This window comes from Pezoporus occidentalis, unplaced genomic scaffold (genome assembly GCF_034315485.1).
Source record: "Pezoporus occidentalis ecotype Australia unplaced genomic scaffold, CSIRO_AGI_Poc_V1 ctg173, whole genome shotgun sequence".
Classification (NCBI taxonomy): Eukaryota; Metazoa; Chordata; class Aves; order Psittaciformes; family Psittacidae; genus Pezoporus; species Pezoporus occidentalis.
The window spans coordinates 683,799-705,700 of record NW_026913565.1 but is presented as its reverse complement, the minus strand read 5'-3'; the positions used below and the strand labels follow the sequence as shown (position 1 = coordinate 705,700).

The following is a 21,902-nucleotide window of genomic DNA, read 5'->3' as shown; positions in this document are numbered from 1 at the left end:
GATCTAATCAATGCAGGTGTTTCATAGCAAAAGCACACAGGCAATCAGACTGTCTGAAGGCAGCAATGAGTTGCACACATTTCTCCTGGTATAGAGGGCCACAGGCATGCCGAAGTGGACAGGCCTTTGGTGTTAATTTCAATTAGACTGCAGTTGGGCTTTAAAGGTGTAGAAGGATAATTGATTTAATAAGTTTTATGAGGGTGGTGAGGCCCTGGCACAGGATGCCCAGAGAAGCTGTGGCTGCCCCATCCCTGGCAGTGTTCAAGGCCAGGTTGGGCAGGGCTTGGGGCAACCTGGTCTAGTGGAAGGTGTCTCTGCCCATGGCAGGGGGTTGGAACTGGATAAGCTTTAAGGTCCCTTCCAACCCAAACCACTCTGGGATTCTACAACCAACTTGTAAAAGAGATGGGGTATCTTCTGAAAATCAAATGCCTCGGGTATTATTTATGGGTGAGGAGATGGGAGGCGAGGCCACACTGGCCCGTGCCAGGATGTGGATGAAGTTGTGAGCCGTGGCACGAGGTGCTGCGCCCCGCTGGCACATGCGTGTGCTTCCAGCCCGGCCGGGGAGTGTGCCATCTCTGTCTTTACCAAGATCAAATGGAGCTACTCAATCAGGGGATGCCATTATTGCCTCTGCCATGCAATTTCCACTATCAATAATTCACCGTATCGGGTGCACAGGCAGAAGGGGGTTAAGGCCAGACAGATTTTTGACAGGGGGGACGGAAAACGGTCCCTCGGGCGGCCGGGCAGGGCCGAGCGGGGCGTCTCTGCCGGGAGGGATCCTCCGGGCACCGCGGCAGCCCCTTGCTCCGGTGGCCGACGGGCGCCGGGCGGCTCCGGCTGCCAGTCCCGGTGCCTGTGCGGGCAGAGCCGCCTCTGGGCCGCCTGGATTGAGCACCCGCGCCCGCTGCGCGCCTCCAGAAAGTCACCGGTGTAACGTTACCTGGAGCGCTCATTAATAAGCAATGCCTGTTATTATCTTGATTGCATTCTTAATAGGCAAACTACGGAAGAGGTCAGCGCTGGAGCGATATTTAAATGGATGGGGCTTGCTTAATACCCGCCTGGGTAAACCAATATCCCGCGCCGGGCGGGCGGACCGATCCCCCCCGCACCCCCGCCTCTCGCCGCTCCCCGCCCGGCCCGGCCCCTCCGCGCCCTTCCCGCTGCTCGGGGGGCGCCGGGGAAGCGGGGACCGGGCGGGGCGGTGGCGGGGCCAGGGAGGCGGCGCGGAGGCTTTAAGCGGGGCAGCGCGGCGGCTTTAAGCGGGTCAGCGCCGCACGGTGCCTGCGGCCGCCGCTGCCCGGAGGCGCCCGGGCGGGGGGCGAAGCCACTCCGCGGGGAGGCGGCGGCGGCAACGGGGCCGGGCCGGGCCGGGGCGGGAGGCTCCAGTTGGGCGGCGCGGGTGGGGGATCCGGCTCCGTTGCCCTCCCGCCCCTCATAAAGCTTGGATGAGACACTTGAGCTGCTGCTTGTGTTGCCGGGCTGGCGAGAGGCGGCCGGTGGGACTGGGCACCCGGGAGAGGATGTGACTTTCCGGACGGGGGATCCGGACAGGCTTTGTGTGGACGACGAGGTACGCGGCGCCCCGCCGGGAAACTTGAGGGGCCGGGCGCGGGGCGTCCGGGGAGCAGGGAAGGCCGGGGCAGCCCCGCGCCCCTTTGTTTCCGCACCTGTCGGTCGGGGTGGGCGGCCCGGCGGGGCTTTCGTTGGGGCTGTCGCCGTCGGGGTGGAGGGGGGGACGCGGAGCCCGGCGGACGCTGGTGCCGCTTCCCCGACGGCGGTATCAGCGGCTACGGCGCGGGGCGAGGCGGGGCCGGGCGTGGGGCGCGTGCCCGCGTGGCGGCGCCCTGCGAGGACGGCGCCCCCTGGCGGCCGTGGCCTCCTCCTCCCCTCAGCTGCTGACGGGCCGGGCCGGGCCGGGGCAGGAGGGTCCCGGTGTCGGGGCCCCGCCGTGCCGTGTGTGAGCGCGCGCAGAGCCGCTTTCGGAGAGGGACGGGGTCTGGGCGCCGCCCCGGGCCTTGAGGGACGGGAGCGATGCACTTGTTGAAGCGGGACCGAAGCTGGAATGCGAAGCACGCCGGGCACCCTCACCGGGCTTGCGGTGCCGTGGGGGCTTTGTCCTCTGGCTCGCCCGCCGACCCCCTGCGGGGAAGGGAGGGAGAGGAGCCGGGATGGATCCTGCCCGCCGGCTTCCATTGTGTGTTGGTGTGGAAAACATGCCCCAGCCTGAGAGGAGCTGGCGTTAGGGTGGATGTGCTTGGCAAGGCTGAATCAATACTTTGGAACCCTGGCGCTGCCCCTCTGATCTTTTTCCCTTTTCCTTTGCAGGATTAGTAGGGTAAGGTGTCACCGCTGTGGGCTATGCCTGCTTTGGTTGTTGATTTTTAAGGGGTGCAGTTGCACCTTGGGTTGTATTTTACGGTTAAAACATGCTTTTCAGTTTCTTGTAGCTTGCTGTTCTGAGGTCATGACTATTGTGAGATCAATAGTCACTACTTATTTATGTTTCTAGTAACGCCGCTCTAATGAATGCAAGGAATCTATCCGGGCGATACATTTTTCTTCAGCAAGTGTTTCTGTAATCTTTAATTCATGGCGCGATGAGGACATAAAATTAATTTCCTCGGTTGTCTTTGGATGCAGGCAGGAGCAGCTTTCACGTCCCTGGGTTTGAGTGGCTGTTGGACAGCAGAAGGGAAGGGTCCACCGCCTCTCACTTGGGTCTCAGGGCAAAGCAATGGCTCTGTTTCAACTTTAATACCTTGAAGGAGCAGGTAGACGTTTCAGCTATTTACTTAATACGACTAGATACAGGAGCCTTTCTGCAGGGCTCCAACTCACAACAATTTTCTGCTGTAGTACTACCACTTAATGTTCAGCTCCACTGAACCTCGGCTGGGAAAACCCATTTGTAAGTAGCATGCCTTCTGTTCACGTCACCAGTGCTCTCTGTTTTCCGGAGCTGCAGGGTAGATCCTATTGTTATATGGCTGTGAAATCAGGGTAAAACGGGTCAGAAGGATCAAGAACGCTTTATCGGTATAATCCAGATAGAGCAGTGGAGGAAAATGGGAAAGGACTTTTACCTTAGAGGGAGTGAGGCTAAACTGGAAAAAAAAAAAAGTTTAATTCCAAGCAGCATGCTTTTAAACACAAAGGCATTATGTTGTAGCATAGTGCTATGGGAGTACTACAGTGTGCTGCAATATTACAAAATGTAGTGCACAGATGCAGAGGATTTTAAAGGCTTGTTCAAATGTGAAAGAATATAGCAGAAAACAAGGATCTGTGCCTTTGCTTAAAAGCTTTGCATGCAGCAAAGAGTACTAAGCTGAAAGTAGCTGCAGTTAAGAGTCCTTGCAGTACCTGTAGCACTTTCTCCAGCTCTTCCTCTGCTGTTACAGTGAAGAAAACACAAGAAGCTGCATTACCTGTTGAGCTCAGGTAATAGCTCTCTGCTGGGGTGCAGGTATATAAGCAGGTTGCAAGAAAGTAGGAGACCCTCTCATCCTTTCTATGGGCAAGTCTCCATGCTGATGAGAAACAATTCACTCAGTAGAGGGGATTGTGTAGTAAATGTGGTCCTATTAAAAAAAATTCCCCATATCTGCCTCCCTGGTTTGTATAAAAAGCTGAAATGCTGTTCTAGGAATGTGCCCTGTGCCTACACTAGAAATCTCACATTAGGCATTGTGTGAACTGGTGGAGACTCCAGTAGAAGAGGATATGTGCTTTTAATAGGTTAATTGCTAACTTGTCTTGACCTGTTTTCAAGCATATGTTGTGAGTGCTTGGTTCCTCCTAAATAGCTACAATGCTGCTTAATTAGGAAACTCAATCATTTCTTAGATCAGTTCATATGCTGGCATTCTTGTTAATGCTTAGCTGTGAACACCCTTTAAAAAGAAGCTTTTAAAAGCACCAAAGCTAGGCTATTTTTGTGTATTTGCCAAAATGAAGAGGTAACCCAATAACCTGATGTCTTTGGTTCCAGCTAGAAAGGTGCTAAAACCTCTTCTGTTTGCTGGGGTACCCACTGGGAAAAGAGCTGTGCTGAGCAAACTGCCCGATGTTTGAGCTGGGATGGGGCTGGTAGGCTGTCCCCACTGTCTGTCAGCAGATCATACTGTCTCCCTTCCTTATCCATACCCATTATTCAGTCTTATCTTTGACTATAAGTTCTTTGGAGCAGAGGTAGTGTTGTCTGTGTGCTGTTCCTGGTACCTGGCAAGGGCTCCTTCAGTGCTCTGGTAATGCAAACAATAAATAACAGATTTTGCTCTGCAGTGCATACAGGCAACTCTGCCATGGTGCCTTCTTAAACATACATGTTATCAATATAAATCCTTATGCTGCTTGATTTGGAGATACTAGACTATACAATAACAGAAAACAAGTGATTTAATTTTGGAGATACATGTGTGACTTATTGGCGTCACCATTATATTATGGCCTTTGTCCTCTGGTATAATCTTATGTTGGCCATCTTGCTTACAGTTCTAGGCTCTGAGCTGTCCTATGAAGAGCACTGTTGGCAAAAGTTGTCCTGTTCTGCATGGACAAGTGGTCATGTTCATAAAGTGGAGGGGATGTGTAGGGTCAGGCGCATGTTTTCCTCCTTTTTGACTTTCAGGACCTAATTATCAGGCAACTATAGACTGGCTGCTACACCCAGCAGTAATGATCAACATGGAACAGTCTGAAGCATTGAAGGTCCTATGGACTTGACTAAATAGGCAACAGGCTTCCAAAAAACAAAGCCAACCTCATCTTGAACACAATTTCTGCCCTTTATAAACTGTGAACAGAGGGTTGGCTGGGATGCTGCTGCTCTGATGTGGCTGTAATCCTTTAGTAACACTGATACTAGTGGTGGCAGAAGGTCCTGTTATAGCAAAATTTAAGTGTTATGGATGGATACATTTGTCTGAAGATGAGCACCACAGACAACCAGAGGAGGTAAAAGGAAACTTCATATAGGGAATTGTCATGCCCAGTGACAGCTGCCATAAGGCTGTAGCAGTTGTATACTTTCCTCCGTAAGAATATTGTATCTTTCAGAGAAGTCATTTTTTGAAACCAGTTAATTAGGACAGTTATTTCTGGCCGTGGCATTTCTACAGAACAGAAGGCATGATTGTTCTTATGTTTGTTTCTCTGAGTCCTTTGATCGACTAGAAGCTCTCAATGCCTTACGCTATAAATTACCTCAATACTTTGGCAGTTCATTTCTTTTCTTGTGTACTTGGTTAGGAAAATGCAGAAATCCTTGTGACTCAGCTTCAGACTACTATAAATTATGAAGAAATGGGGGAGGGGGTCACATTTCAAATTAGAAAAGGCAATTCTAGGAGTATGGGAGGAATACTGGTTGCTAAATTTGAGGTAAGCCTCGCTCGGTATCTAAAATCTGAGCAGCTACCGCCACCTAGAGATTCACGAGCCAAACACGCTGCTCGTGGATGTCATGGCTCAGGCAAGTGAGGCTGCCGGTCCAAACTGTTCTTACTCCGCAGTGTAGTGTGTGCATGCTGTGTTGTTTTTTAATTAACCCTGTAACTGAGGTGGTGCCTGCAAATCCTGTCCTATCAATGCAGGTAGCCACTCTTTTATGGTCTTCCTTGGAAATAAGTGAATGAGGAGCATCACTTTGAGTAAATCATTTGCTGAATGAACTTTAGACTACACCTAAAGAAGTGTTTGCAAGTCAAATGTGTTTCTTACAGCTGTGGCTGAGACTTGGTAGCACGTCTAAAGCTTGCACCAAAAAAAATGCAATGTAGAACTCCTCCCTTAAGGATTGAATTGGGGGAGGTTGTTCCCCATCCCATTATTGAAGTCTAATCGATAGGGGTCATCCTTCAGTAGATAATTGGTGGAATCCTGATTTTTCTTAATGTATCAGCGCAGCAGCCTTTAGCTTGGTTTCATTAGATCCAGGATGTTCCTGATTTCCTGATACAAATAAGTATCAAAGTTAAACTGGATATATAGGTATTTGTTGCTACCTCAAATCTAACAACATGGCATGTGCTTTTTCTATCTGCCCCTTGATTCTTAGGATCTAGTTTCCTGTTTTGTTTTGAACTCACAGCTTTTTGTTTTGTACGTCAATCTTTGGCTATAGCAGGATTTTCCTTTGCATTGGGGAGAGAAGAATAAGCACTGTTCCATATTTAATTTGTGAGGAACTGCTTATAAAGAGAAACAATGTGCCTTTTTTACCCACTGAACTCAATCTCATGTGCAGTTATTTCTGTTGGGCTCTTACAGACACGGTATGTTTTGGGGGCTTTTATAATAACTGCTAGCTTATGGCTATCAAGTGCCCAGTGGAATAAGAAACTCAACACAACTAAACCTCAGTGGGAGCTGCTAACTTTGATCTCCCAGAGCCTTGAAAGTTCAAGCCAGTAGTTGACTGTGTGTGCTGCGTATCTTCCTGGGTGATGCTTTGGGTGATTTCGTAAGGTAATTGAAATCTGTCAGTGTAAAGTATATCAGGAGAAACACTTAGTATATAGCTTTTGAGGAATCAGAGTTTTCCTGTGTGAAACTGAGGAGCTGTGATATAGGGATATTTGCCATTCAAGTTCAGGACGCAAGTGCAAACTGTTTGTACCATACCAGGGTGTATGAGAACTGTTGTTCCAAACTAGTGTTTAAGAAACTACCCTTGGCTCACCTGGAGTTCCACATCCAACTTCAGCCTTTCCAGTTGGCTACACTGGGCTACAAGTTGGCTTGAAGTCCTTTGTGTGTGTAGAATAGCAGGAAGAGCCTGGAAAAAGATTCAACTAGGCAAAGCCTTGCGCAAAATGCTGTTATATGCTCTTTAGTAACTCAGAATAGAAAAGACTTGTTGCTGCAGTTAAAGCTGTAACAATAATACCAGAACTAACTCCTTGTCATCCCATTCCCATTGTCATGTCGTGTTGTTTCCCTCCTCCCACTTCACTACCCCATCCGTTAGTACACATCTTAAGAAAGGCAGTTAAGCTTATTTTGTGCCAGTTCTAGTGCAGGTTGTACCTTATCTAATGTGATCAAAACATGGTTTTCTTTAAACATAACAGCTCCTGGAGAAATGACGTTTTGTCTAGATGAAGGAATTAAAGGTTACGATCTCTGGATTCCTTAGTGCCTCCTGCCATTTACTTTATATGCTTGGTGCAACATTTAGTATCCATATGGTTTAGTTTACCTTTCTTTACACTGGCCGTGGCACTCTCCATAAGTGTTCATTACTTGATATGCTGAGATAAAAAGAACTGAAATCTAAAATTTATTCAAGGGCTGGATTAGTATGTAAACTAACCTCCTCTTAGTCATAGCTGTCACTGTACCACAGAAGTGCATGGACGCTGTTGGGATGAACGACAGGACTTGTTTTGCAGTATTTGTGGATAATTGTGCCTGCTGGCTGCCTGCATTAAAACTTGGATCTTCACTTGCTATTTACATTCCTTTTGAGTTGATAATCCAGTTTGACTGAGCTGTAAATGCCAAGAGAGAAATGCTATTTGATAGAATTTGTATTGAAAGCCAGTGTGAGTCCAAGGGGGAAGCAAAGCCACTAACAAGTTCAAGCTGGCAAGGGTAACTTAACCAGAACCTGTGCCAGGAAACTGTGGTGAAGTACGAATTTGCTGCTGAACATCATGACTGCCCTTTATCTTTATAATCGGTTGAACCAAAACTAGCAGTAAATGAATCTGAGGTTCTCCCATTTCTGCTTTTCCAGATAGAAGCATTACAGTTTATGTCAATTTCGTGATTAATTTTTGTTGTTGTTGGCAGCAAGTGTCCTGCAGACTGGTGAAGAAGGGTTGGTTTTATTTTATGGGAGGCAAAGAAGGATGTTTCATGTCTTATTACAGCAGCAGGGTGTTGCCAAGTTCCTGCCAATGAAATGGTACGAAGAGAGGATAAACGGGTGCTTCTTTACATCTTCTCACAGAAATCCGTTTCGTGTAATGACTAGCAAAAGAATATCTGAAAATGAGTTTTCCCCTTAAAGGTAATGATTTGCACCTGAATTGAAAAGAAGGAGCAAAGCTACCTTCCTTGAAGACTCATGTTAAGTCCTTTTTCTCTCTCTGTTTTACACTGATGATTAATTTCTGCTGCACCCTGTGCAGAACCTTCCTGCAGTTGTAACTGCAAAAAAGTAGCAGGAGTGATACTGATGTTGCAAAAGGAGAAGTGAGTCAATTCCACACGCCTCCATTAAAAAAATAAAAATAAAAAGGCAGAAATAAGATTTAAGAAGAAGCTATTTGGAGTTCTATGTCTCCAAAGAAGTCTGACAAACCTAGATGCAACATCATGAATTCCATGAAGTCGTATTGCCTGATTCTTAATCAGTTTTGTTCAACATAGGTATTGTTGTATGTTTTTTTTTCCTTGCTCTTATTCCTGTAACTGTTATAAAAATTATAGAATCTTATACTTGAAAATACCAGAAATCATTTCCCTTGCCTTTAGCTAATGGAAGGACAGGTATGCAATGAGAGCTAGAAAGCACAATAACTAACTTTGGAGTAAGTCTTCAGTCACAAAGCACCACCAGACCTACTGGTATTCACTAGAAGATGAACTGCTGACACTCTCCATATCTTACAAGTAGTCATGTTCAGGCATACCTCAAAACATGACCTGTAATTTTGTTGAGGACAGTCCTGAGCCATTTGTATTTTAACAGAAGAATGCATCTGTGGAGATGCATTGGGAAAAAAAGACAAATGGAACTCTGTCATCTTTTTTTCCTTGTTTTGATAGGTATAGTGGTGCTACCCTGGCTTCATCCCCTGTATATGCTGAACATCTGTATTATGAATAGACATTGCCTTGCACTTCTCCATTTCATACAAATGAAGGCTGACCTTTGGGCCCTGGCAAGCCGCCCTGGTTTGTGCTTATAGGGCTGGTACATACCTATTTGTGCAGTCACAGTTCTCCATGGGACTAGGTCTTTCCTGAATTTCATAGCAAATTTGCTGCGGGTAAAGGCAGTCCCTGGATGAGACAGGAAGTTGTGTTGCATTTCAGATCAAACCTCATGAAGGTTTTAATGGTGAAGAATGTTTCTATTTTAACGCTAGTTTTGTTGTTCTTGTTGTTCTTTGTTATATAATAGTTGAGCACACAAATTAGAAGCATGAGGCTAAAAGCTGAAGAATGAAGGAAGAAACAAAAAGCCATATGGCAATAGCAGGAGGTCCTGCCACCCCACCTTAGGCTCGTGACAACATGCCCTACATTTAACCTACAGTCAGGAACTAATTAATGACACAGATGGAAGTAAGCTAGCATATGTATTCAAAGTAATATCCCTAAGGTTTTAATCAGCTGCCCTGCCTCTTTCTGGGTTAGACATCTAAGTGGCCATAGAGAGATTTGCAAAATCTGTGAGTGATACGCGTGGTTAAGGCAGCTTGGGGTAGTGGCTGAAGCAAGGGATTGGGAGCAAGAGCTTCCCTGCTGTCCTCTGGTGCATCAGCAACTTGCTGTGCAATCTGGGGTAAGTTGTTTAAATGTCTTTGTGGGCTTCAGCCTACCCAGAAGGAAAACAGGATTTCTGATGTGGTTCCTCCTCACATAGGGATGCTGAGATTTAGTGTTTGCAAGCCACTGTTTTGATAACATGTTCTTCAAGAAATGTTGCTGCTGCAACTCTTCACTTGTACATAAGAACCAGGTCTCTCTGCTCTTGCAGCTTCTAAGTGTTTTTTTCCTTTCTAGAACCACTAATTATCTTTGATAAGACAGCTCTGCTTTTGATTCTGAATAGGGTGGTGACTTCTACATAATCTGTTGTGTTGTGCAGAGGTTTGGGAGAGTTTTCAACAGACTAATTGGGTAATTTAATGTTTCTCCCTTTAACTTTCCTTTTCCTCCCTCCACCCCCAGCTATTTGAAAAGAAGTTCTCCTTCACTCCAGGGCAATAGCATCCGCTTGTGTGAGGTGACAGGTACTGAAGTTTTTCTAGGGAAGTGTTTATTTAATGACAGAAAGCCTGTACACAAACTTGTCCTTTGGAGCTTCAGGGCTCTTACAGTGAGAACAGTATGCTGCCAGCAAAGTCACCTTCTTCAGCGGGGGGTGTCTGAGTGAAACAAGACACCCAAGTGCAGAGCAGAGTTAAGTTAGGTGCTGTTGGGCTGGATTTTGCATACTTCTGTTTACAGGCATGTCTGAGCTATTTATGTGCTGCTCTTGGTGGGGGAAGGAAGGAGCTAGTCTGCACACCTAGAAAGCTTCCCTTTCCCCCCCCCCCCTCCCCCCCTCAAAAAAAAAGTAATTATTACCAAATATGCAGGTATTCTTCAGGAGTCCTGAATGTGAGGAAGCTGTTTTGCTGAAACCTGTCACATTTTGTTCTGATACAGCTGTTATCTTGGGTTTAGGTGTCAGACTCATCTGATTTTTATGAGTGCATAAGTACAGGGCCACCTTTACAGCTGGTATAAATCTGTGAACTATGGGCTTACACGAGGCAGTGACTGTGTCCACCAGGATTAGGTCCACTGGAATATACTGCTTCAATAAACCTCAAGAACTTTTGTGGAAATAATCTCCCATGATGCCACAACCTGTAGTTATATTTGGTGGCAAAGTATGAAAAGTCATGAACCAGGTGAACTTCACTTTTAGATGGGGAGGGGAAGGACCCTGCCTCAGTGTAATTTACAGGAATTGAAGTGTAATACTACTGTGAAAGAAATTACACCATTCTACAACTGGGAGAAGGCAGGAGCTTTAGAAATTACTTTTTCCTTCCAGACTGCAAGCTTTTTTTCTGTATGTTCCATTAAATGTTTGTACCTTGAGCATTACAACTCGTGAAGCTTGTTTTCAAACACTTGCATCTTTACCAGATGTACCTTCTCACCCCTTGTAGTAATTCCAAATGCTTTTCCTCTGTGGAGCGTGTGAAATAAAAGCGGCAAAGTCTGAGTGGGTAAGAACATACACTGGTATTTGCCTGACTAAGGAAGAAGGGGGGATGGTGTTATTTGGGTATGTCTGAGCTACTGTATGCTAGTTCCAACATCTGACCATGGAAATAATGTTGTCAGTGAAACTTGCTGCCCTCTATTAAATCCAGTTGAAGTTGGTCCCCAGATTTTTAAAACAGGTGAGGGATTGAGAGCCAGGCATACAATTGCAGAAGTTTTGTTTCAGCATGAAACCACCTTGAGGGTGTGGAATAAAAAAAAAACCTAAAAACTATAATGTTGTAATGCTTTGAGATCTGTGGTGAACTGCGTCATGGTGAAATATCAGTGGTGAAAGAGCACTTCTCGCTGAAGTGTTTTCAATACAGTTATATTAACATAGTAACCTAATTTTCCAACAGTGTTATCTCCAAAGAAAAAGCTGCTGTTACAGCAGGACACATGCAGGGCTGGCTCTGGTGAGGTAGGTTAGATTCCTAATGAGTATATCCTTGCTCCTTACAGATCCTTCATTATTCCATTAATGTAAATGGAGGTGGCTTTGCAAACTGCCCAGTTTCTGCTCTTGGTCTGGTTGTTCCCTTATAATTTTGGAGTTGACTCCTCCCAGAAGCTGCTCTGATAGATACCTCAGCGTAAGCTTTTATCCCTTGCCCCATCTGTGGAAGGTATTTCCATAGAGATGCCGTGCTAACAACTGAACTGAGCATGTGTTGAGAGAAATCTGCACACGAGGGCGGGCAGCCAAAAGATGACTGATAACACCACTGGCAAATGCAGGCATATTGTTAATACCTGTCAGGGCTCTGACAACAGGCATTTCCAGTTTGGGGTTTGTGCACACCACGACATACTGATCTGCTTCATTTCAAGGACTGACTATGGCTAAAAACAAGGTATTCTCTTACAGCAATGCCACACACAGTCAGGGTCTCAGCAAAGGTAAGAGTCCTGCAACAAATGGGTATAGCCCTTGCTCTTCTCCCTTACCCTAGAGAAAGCACTACCTGCCCAAACCATGGGTAACTGCTCCATCTGATGCTTATGCTTTTTAACCATTGACTTTCCTTGGCTAAGCTTCACTTACATTCCTGTTGAGTGCATAATGTTCTATAGGTCCTAGGAAGCTTGTCACTTGCAGCAGAACCGATGGGTGCGTGGGATGTTTTACATGCTGTTCAGAAGTTTACAGGCATTTGTAAGATCCAAGCTCAACTGGTACAGCAGCTTCTGGGTTGTGCCAGGGCTGCTGGACACATGTCACGGTACAAGGGATCCAACTCAACGCTAGTTTGCACGCAACATGCTCTGTTCTGTTCCTACTCTCGGGTGCCAATTATCCTTGACTTCAGTGGGAGCTTCATGTGTGTACTTGGCAGAATAGCTTAGTCCTGTGACGATTCAGCACAGTATTTTGTACGAGAGAGCCATAGTGAAATGGAAGACAAACCACAGATGCTGCTCAAAGGTCTGAGGTTCTTCTGCGTGCAGGTTGAATTAGCATTATATAAAGCTCTAGTGGCTATCAAAGCAAATGATTTTGGAGAACTGTAATTATCTGCTCCTGTAGAAGAACCAGATAGTATTGTGGCACAGAGTAATTATTTCATGAAATGGTTTTGTGGTTCTTTTTCTTGTTTTGAGGGGCAAAATAGGTACCCTAATCTATAAGGTGAACTTTACTTTCACAGGCATTGCATAATGTTACTTCTGAATGACCACAGAATGGCATTAATGTAACTTGACATGAACTCTAAAACAGATTAATGCAGTTTTTTAAGCCTGAAGTCAGGTTTGAAATTGGAATTTGCTAATGCTTAGGTTTTAGACTTTGAAGTCACATCCCTACTGTACAGTATTTCAGGCATGGCAGTAGGAGTGCAGCATGTTACCCTACCCATGATACTCCTGATGAGCAAAAATAAACCTGCTTGTAGTGGTTCTTATTTGAGTCCTCCTTATTTGAGGAGGACTGTCACTGCATACCTTGGTATTTTAACATGGAATTAGGGCAAAAAAAAAAAATGTTATGGTAAAGCAGATTGTGTTTGATATGTGTAGTGGCATGCACACAAGTACCTTTTTGGAGCTGTTTGTTTGCATAGGGATAGCAACCCCAGATGCAGTTTGGAAGCCACATGTGCAGGATGCTGTACAAATAGCTGGAAAGGCAGCATTGTGTCACTTGCTCAACAATCGGTTCCTATTGTCCAGTTACAAAAATAGTCCACATCTGTTCTCTTCCATGGCTGTTGTCTTTCTGAAAGCACTGGTACCATGTGTGAGTATGGCCTGCTATTCCTTCTCTTGTGTGTGGTGCCAAAACTCATCCTGCTGATTTCCTGGTATGAGCAGAATGGGACTGAGATCCATCCGACAGAAATCCTGCTGGGAGCTCCTTGTAGTCCTGCACTTGGCCAATTTAAGTATAAGGATGCTTGTAATGAGGAGGCTGTCTGGTGTGTGCCCATTAGGGCAGCTGGATTCTCTCTCTTCAACCTTTGAAGCAAGTCTGTGCCCTTTGCAGTATCCAGAAAAGTATAAAGGAAGTTGGTAAGAAACTGACACATAACTCTGTGAAAGATCAGGGTATAATATCATGGCATTATTATTTTGCCACTGTTCTCTTTGGGTTCTTTCCCACCTCTGGTTGGCAGGAGAAGTTGTGATTTTTATTTTCAGTGTGTTGTGGGGAGAGTGATAAAACCCCACAAAACCCCCTTGGAAGTGCTTTAACCAGATGCATACCTCTCCAGAGCCAATGAACGCTTTGTGGAGTTTCACTGCTCTCAGAAGCTGTACCATAGGCAATATTTAGCAATGTAAGATAAAAGCAAATTTCTCATGTTAAAAGCTTCAGTTTACAAACTACTTGTAAATTTGCTTGCTATTCATCTTAGTCTTCAAAATGGTTCTTAGTCTCTGCCATCTCTGGCATTACGGGTAAGTAGATTTTATTACCTCAGGGAAAACCAACATGAGAAAAATAAAATGGGTTTCTTCTTCCTGACACGAAGCACCAACTTAACAAGAATACAAATTGAGTGTGGGTGTGCATGTGTATGTATTTGGGGGGTGCTTTGTTTTCAATAATAAAAAGTAATTATATAGTTTGCCGCATAAATAGCCGAGAGGATAACCAGTGTGTCAGACATCCAGTTATGCATGTGTTAAAGGTTAATACTATTTGTTCTCAGTATGTTTAGTCTCTGCAAATCATGTGCTGACATGCATCCCATTTTGGTATCTGTTCACACACTCTGGTAATGATGCGTAGAGCAGGAACTCATGCCTGTGCTGTTCAATAGTATTTAGTAAATTGAACTTGTGTATAAAGGTCTTAAAAAATGGCAAGGCAGAAAATGAATGTCTCCTTGCTGCTAATTTTATCTTCCACCACACACTTCTTGCTGGAGACTAAAGCATTATGAATCTGTTCACTACTGAAAGTTACTTCAGCTTTCATGGCACGTATCAGGATGCAGAAAAGCAAGCGCATGTTCACAGCTGTCCCTCAGGTCTCTCTGCTGGAAATACAACCTGTTAAGCTGCTAGATTTCTACTTAAAATAACTAAAAATAATGAAATCAAACAATTAAGTGGTGAATCCTCATTAAATGTAAGTATCTAAAGTTGTACAGCTAGGTAATTGACTGCATATGTAAACTAGCAGTAGATAATTGACATGACCTTCATTTAATGAGCCTCCTTCCCATTAGTGGAGACAACTGCCACAATTATGTGCCCTTATTCTAGTTGTAATTGTGTGGACTTTATTGAAGTACAAACTAGGTCACGCCTTCCTGAGATCTGGTCTATGGTGGGTGACCTCTTTTCATTGCTTCAGCTTTACTATGCTGCATGGGAGAAGGAAGGATGTTCTTGCAGCCATGAGAATGAACACAGAATCCTAGACTGCCTTAGGTTGAAAGGGACCTTAAAGTTCATCCAGCTCCAATACCCTGCCACAGGCAGGGACACCTTCCACTAGACCAGGTTGCTCCAAGCACCATCCAGCCTGGCCTTGAACACTGCCAGGGATGGGGCAGCCACAGCTTCTCTGGGCAGCCTGTGCCAGTGCCTCACCACACTCATAGGGAGGAATTTCTTCCTGATTGTGGAATCATAGAATGGGTTAGGGTTGGAAAGGACCTTAAGATCATCTAGTTCCAACCCCCCTGCCATGGGCAGGGACACCACACACTAAACTATGTCTAGATCTCCCCTCTGTCAGGTTAAAGCCGTTCCCCTTGTTTTGTCATTACAGGCCCTTGTAAAAAGCCCCTTAGTGTATTAGTGTAACAGGGCAGGTTGTATCTTTAATCTTTGCAGTATAATGAAGGTTAGATAGTTAGGGAGCCGAGGGAAAGGACTTGAAGCTGCCATCCAAAGTGTTTCCAATGGTCTTTTTGGTGCCACATTGGAGTATTAGTCCTGCCTCACTAACTCATGAACTGACTCATGAGCCATGCATTCATGAGTCAGTTCAACAGTAGCTGAAAGGTGGTGTTTCTACCCATGAAGTGAGATTTAAATGTTGCTCTGCTATAGGATGTTAAACTAGTAGATTTTGAGCAGCTGCTGCTGGAAATTACTATGGCCTTTAAAATGAAGAGATTTCCTAGGTGTTAAAATATTGTTTTCTTCTATTAAATAATTTGATATTATTTTGCTGCCAAAGACAAGGATTGTGTATAATCCTCAGATAGAATAACCTTTTCATATCCTGCTCATACAGTTAGGCATAGTCTGGGATTCATTTACAAAGAAGTAGATGTTTGATCTGTTTGCTTGCTAGCAGGATTGCGTGTCTGTGCTGCTAAAGCTTACTGTGCCATACTCTTCTACTGTTATAAATGGGAGGAAGAAGGGTGGCTTTCAGGTGGACACATTTCCTTGTGTGTTTTCAGTATGTTATATGGATAATGGCTGTCTTGTAGTTCCTGGTTTTCAGAGCCCAGTTGTACACTGTTTCTTGCCAGTCAGATAACAGCAGTGGTTGTATGTCATCAGATGAGATGTAAATTGATCAAGCTTGACAGCAGTTTCCTTGCTAAATGGAAGGCAAGATTGATTGAGGAAGGATTAATTTAACATGAGCTATAAAGTACTATTGGATCTGGTGACCAACCAGCCATTGGCAGAGGATGCTGAGGTCTTACTGAAGTCAATTGGTGAGGTTTCTCCACGTCTCTTCAGTCTTCTTCTGTGTAAGAAAAATATATGTGTGAATCAAGTTGCATAGCTGCTATTCTATTCATTTCACATCCCTCCAAGTTCACTGCTACCATGAGGTAAACAGCCCAGTGACAGCAGTGAAGGATGTGGCCTGGTCCAAAGATCCTGCCTAACTTAAGGCTGACCTACTTACCTTGAAAAGTAAATGTCCAGCCTCCAACCAGTGTATATAGCTGATGGGTGCAATCTTCTCTTTGTTTTGTGCTGGGCTTGGTGCCTCTTGTGTGGTGTCCTCTATCTTTTGCACTGGAAGGCCCCTGGGGTACTACTATGTGCTCAGGCAGAATCTGTCCTCCAGAGTCAAGATATTGGCTGGGATCTCTGGGCACTACTCTAATGAAAATAACAGGAACTTGATAAGGAGCCAGAAGATCTGTGTTGTGTGTTCGCTGCTCTGGTGGTCACAGAGTTTGATGTGGGTGTTTGGGGATTTTTCCTTTTAAGTTTTATATAAAACAATTTTCAGAGTACATGAATTATTTGTGTTGCCTGTTCCACTGGCTCTGCATTTGTATGAACCACCTTTTCTCCCTCTTAGCTTGTCTTTCCTTGTTTGATAAAGGAAGACTGATAACCACCTTCCTTGAGTTGTAAATCATCTCTCTAAGTGTTTCTCTTCCCCCCCTTTGAGGAAGAAATCTGGTATTGCTCCCTGTAGAATGTTATAAAAATCCAAGGATGAAAAAAATCTGCAAAATATTAGTGTTCTACATGGTTAGAGCAAACACTATGTTCCTGTGAGTCACATGTCAGGTTTGTTTAATTTTAATAAATCTATGCCACAGTAACACTTTTAAACAGGAAGAAGGATGGAGAGATGGAAAAAGAGTTGTGCTGGGGTAGCCAGCCAGATTCTTAGCCAAAATGTTGTTTGAGAGGGGCATGGACACAAACCCAAACACTTCCCACTCTCCCCACACTCCATTAAGTATAATTTGAGACCTACATTTTGGGCACTGCCATTCCAGTACATATTTCATTTTCTTTGTATGCTTTATGATAGATTGTCTTTCCATGTTCCAGTCTGAAGAGTACTAGTTTCCCACAGCATATTTGCAAGAGATGAAGTAAGCCTTTTAACATAACACCCTGTTGGCAAACAGAAATAGCATTTACTCCAATGAGAGTTGCCAAGTATGAGGTACTTCCGAATGAACTTCAAAAGCTCTGAAACAAGCATTAGCTGCTGCTTCAAAAATGTGAACAATGCCATTGCTTTCTAGCAAGCAGAACTGGTGAGAGCAGGGATCAGAAAGAGAAAAAATAACAACTGGATGTGATGGATGTTGTAGTAGCTCTTGAGATAGGTCAAAATATAGCTGTCTGTCACTGCAGGGTTTGGCGGTTCTTGTAATAGTACACAGTGTGTACTCTGCACTTGAGGAGGAAAACATTTCTACTTTGAGGAATGTACAATCTACAGAGACTTAGTGAAGCACTTGGGAAGGAGCAGTCATACAAGCCCAAGCTGTTGGGAGTGCTGAGAAGAGTGAGTCGTGCAGAATCCAAGCCTGGGGAGGAGTTTTCATACTGGCACTTTCCTGGTGCTACCCCTCCATGCTCAATGAAGACAGAGCCAAGCATACACATAAGCCTCAAAGCGTAACATGTGCCAGAACTTGGGGCAGAGGGTGAGAGAAATGAGCAAGCTTGTTAAGTGTGGCAGTAGGGCTGGTTGTGCTGCTGGATTTCTGCTTTGCTTGCTTGAGAGCAGGCACTATAGGGCTTTGGCAAAATACAGTACAGTGGTTCTGGTACTGTCATTTCAGTGTAGCTCTTAACAGCCTGTAATCCAACAGGTCCCTTCCACAGCATTCACATGATGCAAGCAAGCTGTCCTGCTCAAATTTAGTCTACTGTGCTGGACCATTTTCTCGTTCTGTATTTATACACACATACCTTCTACTTTTAGTTGAGGAATTGACCTGCTGAAATGTCAGAACTGTGTGGCATTGGCTTCTTGTGTTTTGAAGATTGCTTTCAAAAAACAAATGCAGTTTATCCTGGTGCTTTTTGGGGGGTGGATGGGGAGGGGATTGTGCATAGAACAACAAAATATTTTGGCATAGAGAGATCTTAAATATTTCCACTTGAGATGAAAGTCTTGCTTGTCACGTTTCTGAAGCTGCCTTTTATTGCTGAAATGTTGCGTTGCTCAATATCAGTTCTGCCTTTGCTGTTACTTTAAATAGGTATAATCAGTCAATAAATAAGGAGGTTGCATAGTGTTTAATCTAATACTTACTACAGGAAGACTTTGGCATGTAAGAACTCTGACTTGGTGGCATCAGTGTTGCCCAAGCTTTGGCATATGCTTTCTCTGAAACTGTGAATCAACAAATACCTTTGTACAAGGGTAAGTTTTACTGGGGGTAATGAGTTGCGGCTGCATGCAGCAAATCTCTGCAGAAAACGCATGTCTCATGACAGCTCAGGTGAATTTTATTATTACTCCATCCTTTTTAAATTATTTTTTTTTTCCTTTTTCTTGTCCTTAACAGTTCCACCAAGTGAGAAGAGTGATGACCATCCTTTTCCTTACTATGGTTATCTCATACTTCAGTTGCATGAAAGCTGCCCCGATGAAAGAAGCTAGTGTAAGAGGACAAGGCAGCTTGGCTTACCCAGGTCTTCGGACCCACGGGACTCTTGAGAGCCTAAATGGGCCCAACGCTGGTTCAAGAGGACTGACCTCACTGGCAGACACTTTTGAACATGTCATAGAGGAGCTTCTAGATGAAGACCAGGACATCCAGCCCAGCGAGGACAACAAGGATGCAGACTTGTACACATCTCGAGTCATGCTAAGCAGTCAAGTGCCTTTGGAACCCCCACTGCTCTTTCTGCTTGAGGAGTACAAAAACTACTTGGATGCTGCAAACATGTCCATGAGGGTCCGGCGCCACTCTGACCCAGCTCGCCGTGGGGAACTGAGCGTCTGCGACAGCACAAGCGAGTGGGTGACAGCGGCGGAGAAAAAGACTGCAGTGGACATGTCCGGGGCAACTGTCACTGTCCTGGAGAAAGTCCCAGTACCCAAAGGCCAACTGAAGCAATACTTCTATGAGACCAAATGCAACCCCAAGGGGTACACAAAGGAGGGCTGCAGGGGCATAGACAAGAGGCACTGGAACTCCCAGTGCCGAACTACCCAGTCTTACGTGAGAGCTCTCACTATGGATAATAAAAAGAGAGTTGGCTGGCGCTTTATAAGGATAGACACTTCCTGTGTATGTACATTAACCATTAAAAGGGGAAGATAGTGGGTTTGTGTTGTATAGATTATATTGAGACAAAATTATCTATTTGTATATATACATAACAGGGTAAATTATTCGGTAAAAAAATAATTTTATGGACTGCATGTATAACTGAAGTTTATACAGTACAGTGATTCCACAATCTATTTATTGAACATATCCATGACCTGAAGGGGAACAAAAGTCATTTGCGCACAAGGTTAAAAAAAAAAACAAAAAACAAACAAAAAAAAATAAACAAAAAAAAAACAAAAAAAGAGACCCAAGCAAACAGCAAAGTCTGCATTACATTCCTTGAGAACATTGTGGTTTGTCGCCGTTGCCAAGAATTGATAATAGAAAAAGATTAAAAAAAAAAACAAAGAATAAAATTGCATGCTGCTTCAGTTGTGAATTGATGATAAACTGTCCTCTTTCAGAAAAATAAATTGAACCAAAACATTCCGTTTACATTTTAGACAGTGAGTATCTTTATTCCTGTTGGTATTATATCTGTTTACTGCTTTTAACTCCTGATAGCGTTGGAATTAAACAATGTCAAGGTGCTGTTGTCATAGTTTTCCTGTTTCTGTTTTACTTTTGAACTCCCTTCAGATTGAAAAAGGAAAAAAACCCCTCTCGTTACCTTATCCTGGATTAAAAACCAGTTTCCTTTTTGTATGTTGTAAAGGTGTTTGCAATAGCAGTCCAACTACTGACAAAAAATAATAAAAAAAGAGGCAACTGAAAAAGAATGGTGATGTTCCACTGTTCCACTTCACATTGTAGAAGCTGAAAGACAGCACTTAATTAACTGTATGGCAACATGCTTCTTTGGAGTATTTTCTTTTCTTTTTTAATTATTTTAACTTTTTTATTTGCTGTCTTTTGAGACCTGCATTTGCTTATACCATGTTTGTTTGTGTTTGATTTTTGTTTTTCTTTTCCTCCCTCTGGAAGGATGGTGGTTGTGATCTTTGAAGTATTTCACTTACCATGCAACTGGAGCTTGTCATATAGAAAATACTCTATATATAGAGTGTTGAGAGCAATGATCTTCATGTAATAAAAGTCTCTGTGGTGGGTTCAAATGTCTTGGTGAAGCACACAAGAATGGCACTAGAAGGAATGTCTAGAAAGGTGATGGTGGATCTGCAGGTTCAACCTGGTTTGTCTGGTTGGTCATGGGACTGAGTAGCTCAGTGAGTTCAAGGACAGAGAGCAGTGTTTTATTTTGACTGAGTAGTCAGCACTAAACATTGTCCTGTGCATCCTGTGAGAGGGAGAGCTTGCCTTTTCCACTTACACTTTTACCCTCCAGGGCATCTCCAGCAGCCCCAGGCCTTCAAAGTGTGTTAGGAAACTGCAGTAGCATCCCTGCCTGGAAGATAGCTGGGGAATGAGGTGGGAAGAAGCCTTGCTTCTAGATGAAGCACTTGGAGTTTGTGTGGCTCTACCTCTGCTGTCAGCCTTATTTTATGAAACAAATATTGGCATAAGAAAAAAATATACTCATGAAGTACATGGAGAGCAAGTGCTGGAGGAGTTTGCTTAATGTTGCTGAGGTTCTGATATACGTATTAACTGGGCACTGCCCCTCTAACTATCCTGAAGTATGTCTAAAGAGGCCGGCTGGAAGCCTGGGAGTTGTGCATAGCACTTGCACTGACTACAGTGGGCAGAGAAGCAGAAATAGCTCATTGGTGAGCTCACTGGAGGCAGATGCTATATTTGTAATTCCTGTAGATGAAGAAAAGTATCTGAACAAAGAGGGAAGTACTGTGAAATATCACTACTTCTGAATGGTGCAGAATCTGCGTTAATCTGCCTCACTGTTTGAGTTAATTAAAAACCTGAACTGGGCAAAGCTTATTTGGAATATGCTCCCCCACAGTAATTCTCTCTGAAGAGCATATTTAACACTGACTTCATGTCCTTTCTAGTAGAAACCCATGCTGGAAGCTAACAGAGGCTAACATTTCAAAATCAGTAATTTCTTCTACTTAGGCTAGAACGGCTTCCCCTTCCCTGGGATAACTGATGGGCAAAGGGGAACCAGCCCAGCTGTGCAGTGAAAACCTTTTGCATTGGCCCTGTGCACACTGGATTGTTATAGAGAAGAGGAAATTGTGTGTCCCACCTGAACTTCAAACCTTGACTTTCCCAATCAATTGCAGCTATTCAGGCTCCCACACAGATATCAGAAATGGGGGGGGGGGGAGGGAAGAACTTAATGAAATGTCTCAAAACTTCAACTGAATTGTTCTTCGTGCAAAGTAAATGTTGGTATAAGGGAGAATTCAATTCCTCTGTGGCCAATACCTGTGTGTGTATTATAATTCTGTGCATTTAATAATCCAGACATGGCTCAGGAGCTATTCTCAGCAATATTCCTAAACTACAGCAGAGAGATGGTGTAACGGTGGCTCCCCTTAAAACCAGGGTTGGTCG

General features: G+C 44.3%; 1 protein-coding gene and 1 long non-coding RNA gene across 5 annotated transcripts in view; one reads left to right on the top strand and one right to left on the bottom strand.

The window, feature by feature from the left end:
* The window catches only part of BDNF (brain derived neurotrophic factor), a 39,691-nt gene extending 18,025 nt beyond the window's left edge, over positions 1–21,666 (top strand). For 2 of the 3 annotated variants that reach the window (XM_062614222.1, XM_062614224.1), the window contains exon 2: positions 18,714–21,666. In XM_062614222.1, the coding sequence (XP_062470206.1) occupies positions 18,714–19,475 (762 nt within the window). In that variant the 3' untranslated portion in view covers positions 19,476–21,666. Of the gene's footprint in view, positions 1–1,308; positions 1,586–18,713 lie in introns of those variants that run through there. The other variant, XM_062614223.1, reaches the window with a different exon arrangement.
* Positions 15,435–17,284, bottom strand: LOC134161408 (uncharacterized). 2 transcript variants are annotated; one of them, XR_009963963.1, is made up of 4 exons: positions 17,159–17,284; positions 16,342–16,545; positions 16,106–16,177; positions 15,435–16,027 (listed from the first exon to the last, which is right to left on the bottom strand). It is a non-coding gene; the product is annotated as an uncharacterized LOC134161408 (long non-coding RNA). The 2 variants fall into 2 exon arrangements; XR_009963962.1 differs by lacking the exon at positions 17,159–17,284 and having other exon boundaries at positions 16,342–17,124.
* Positions 21,667–21,902: the final 236 nt, after the last annotated feature.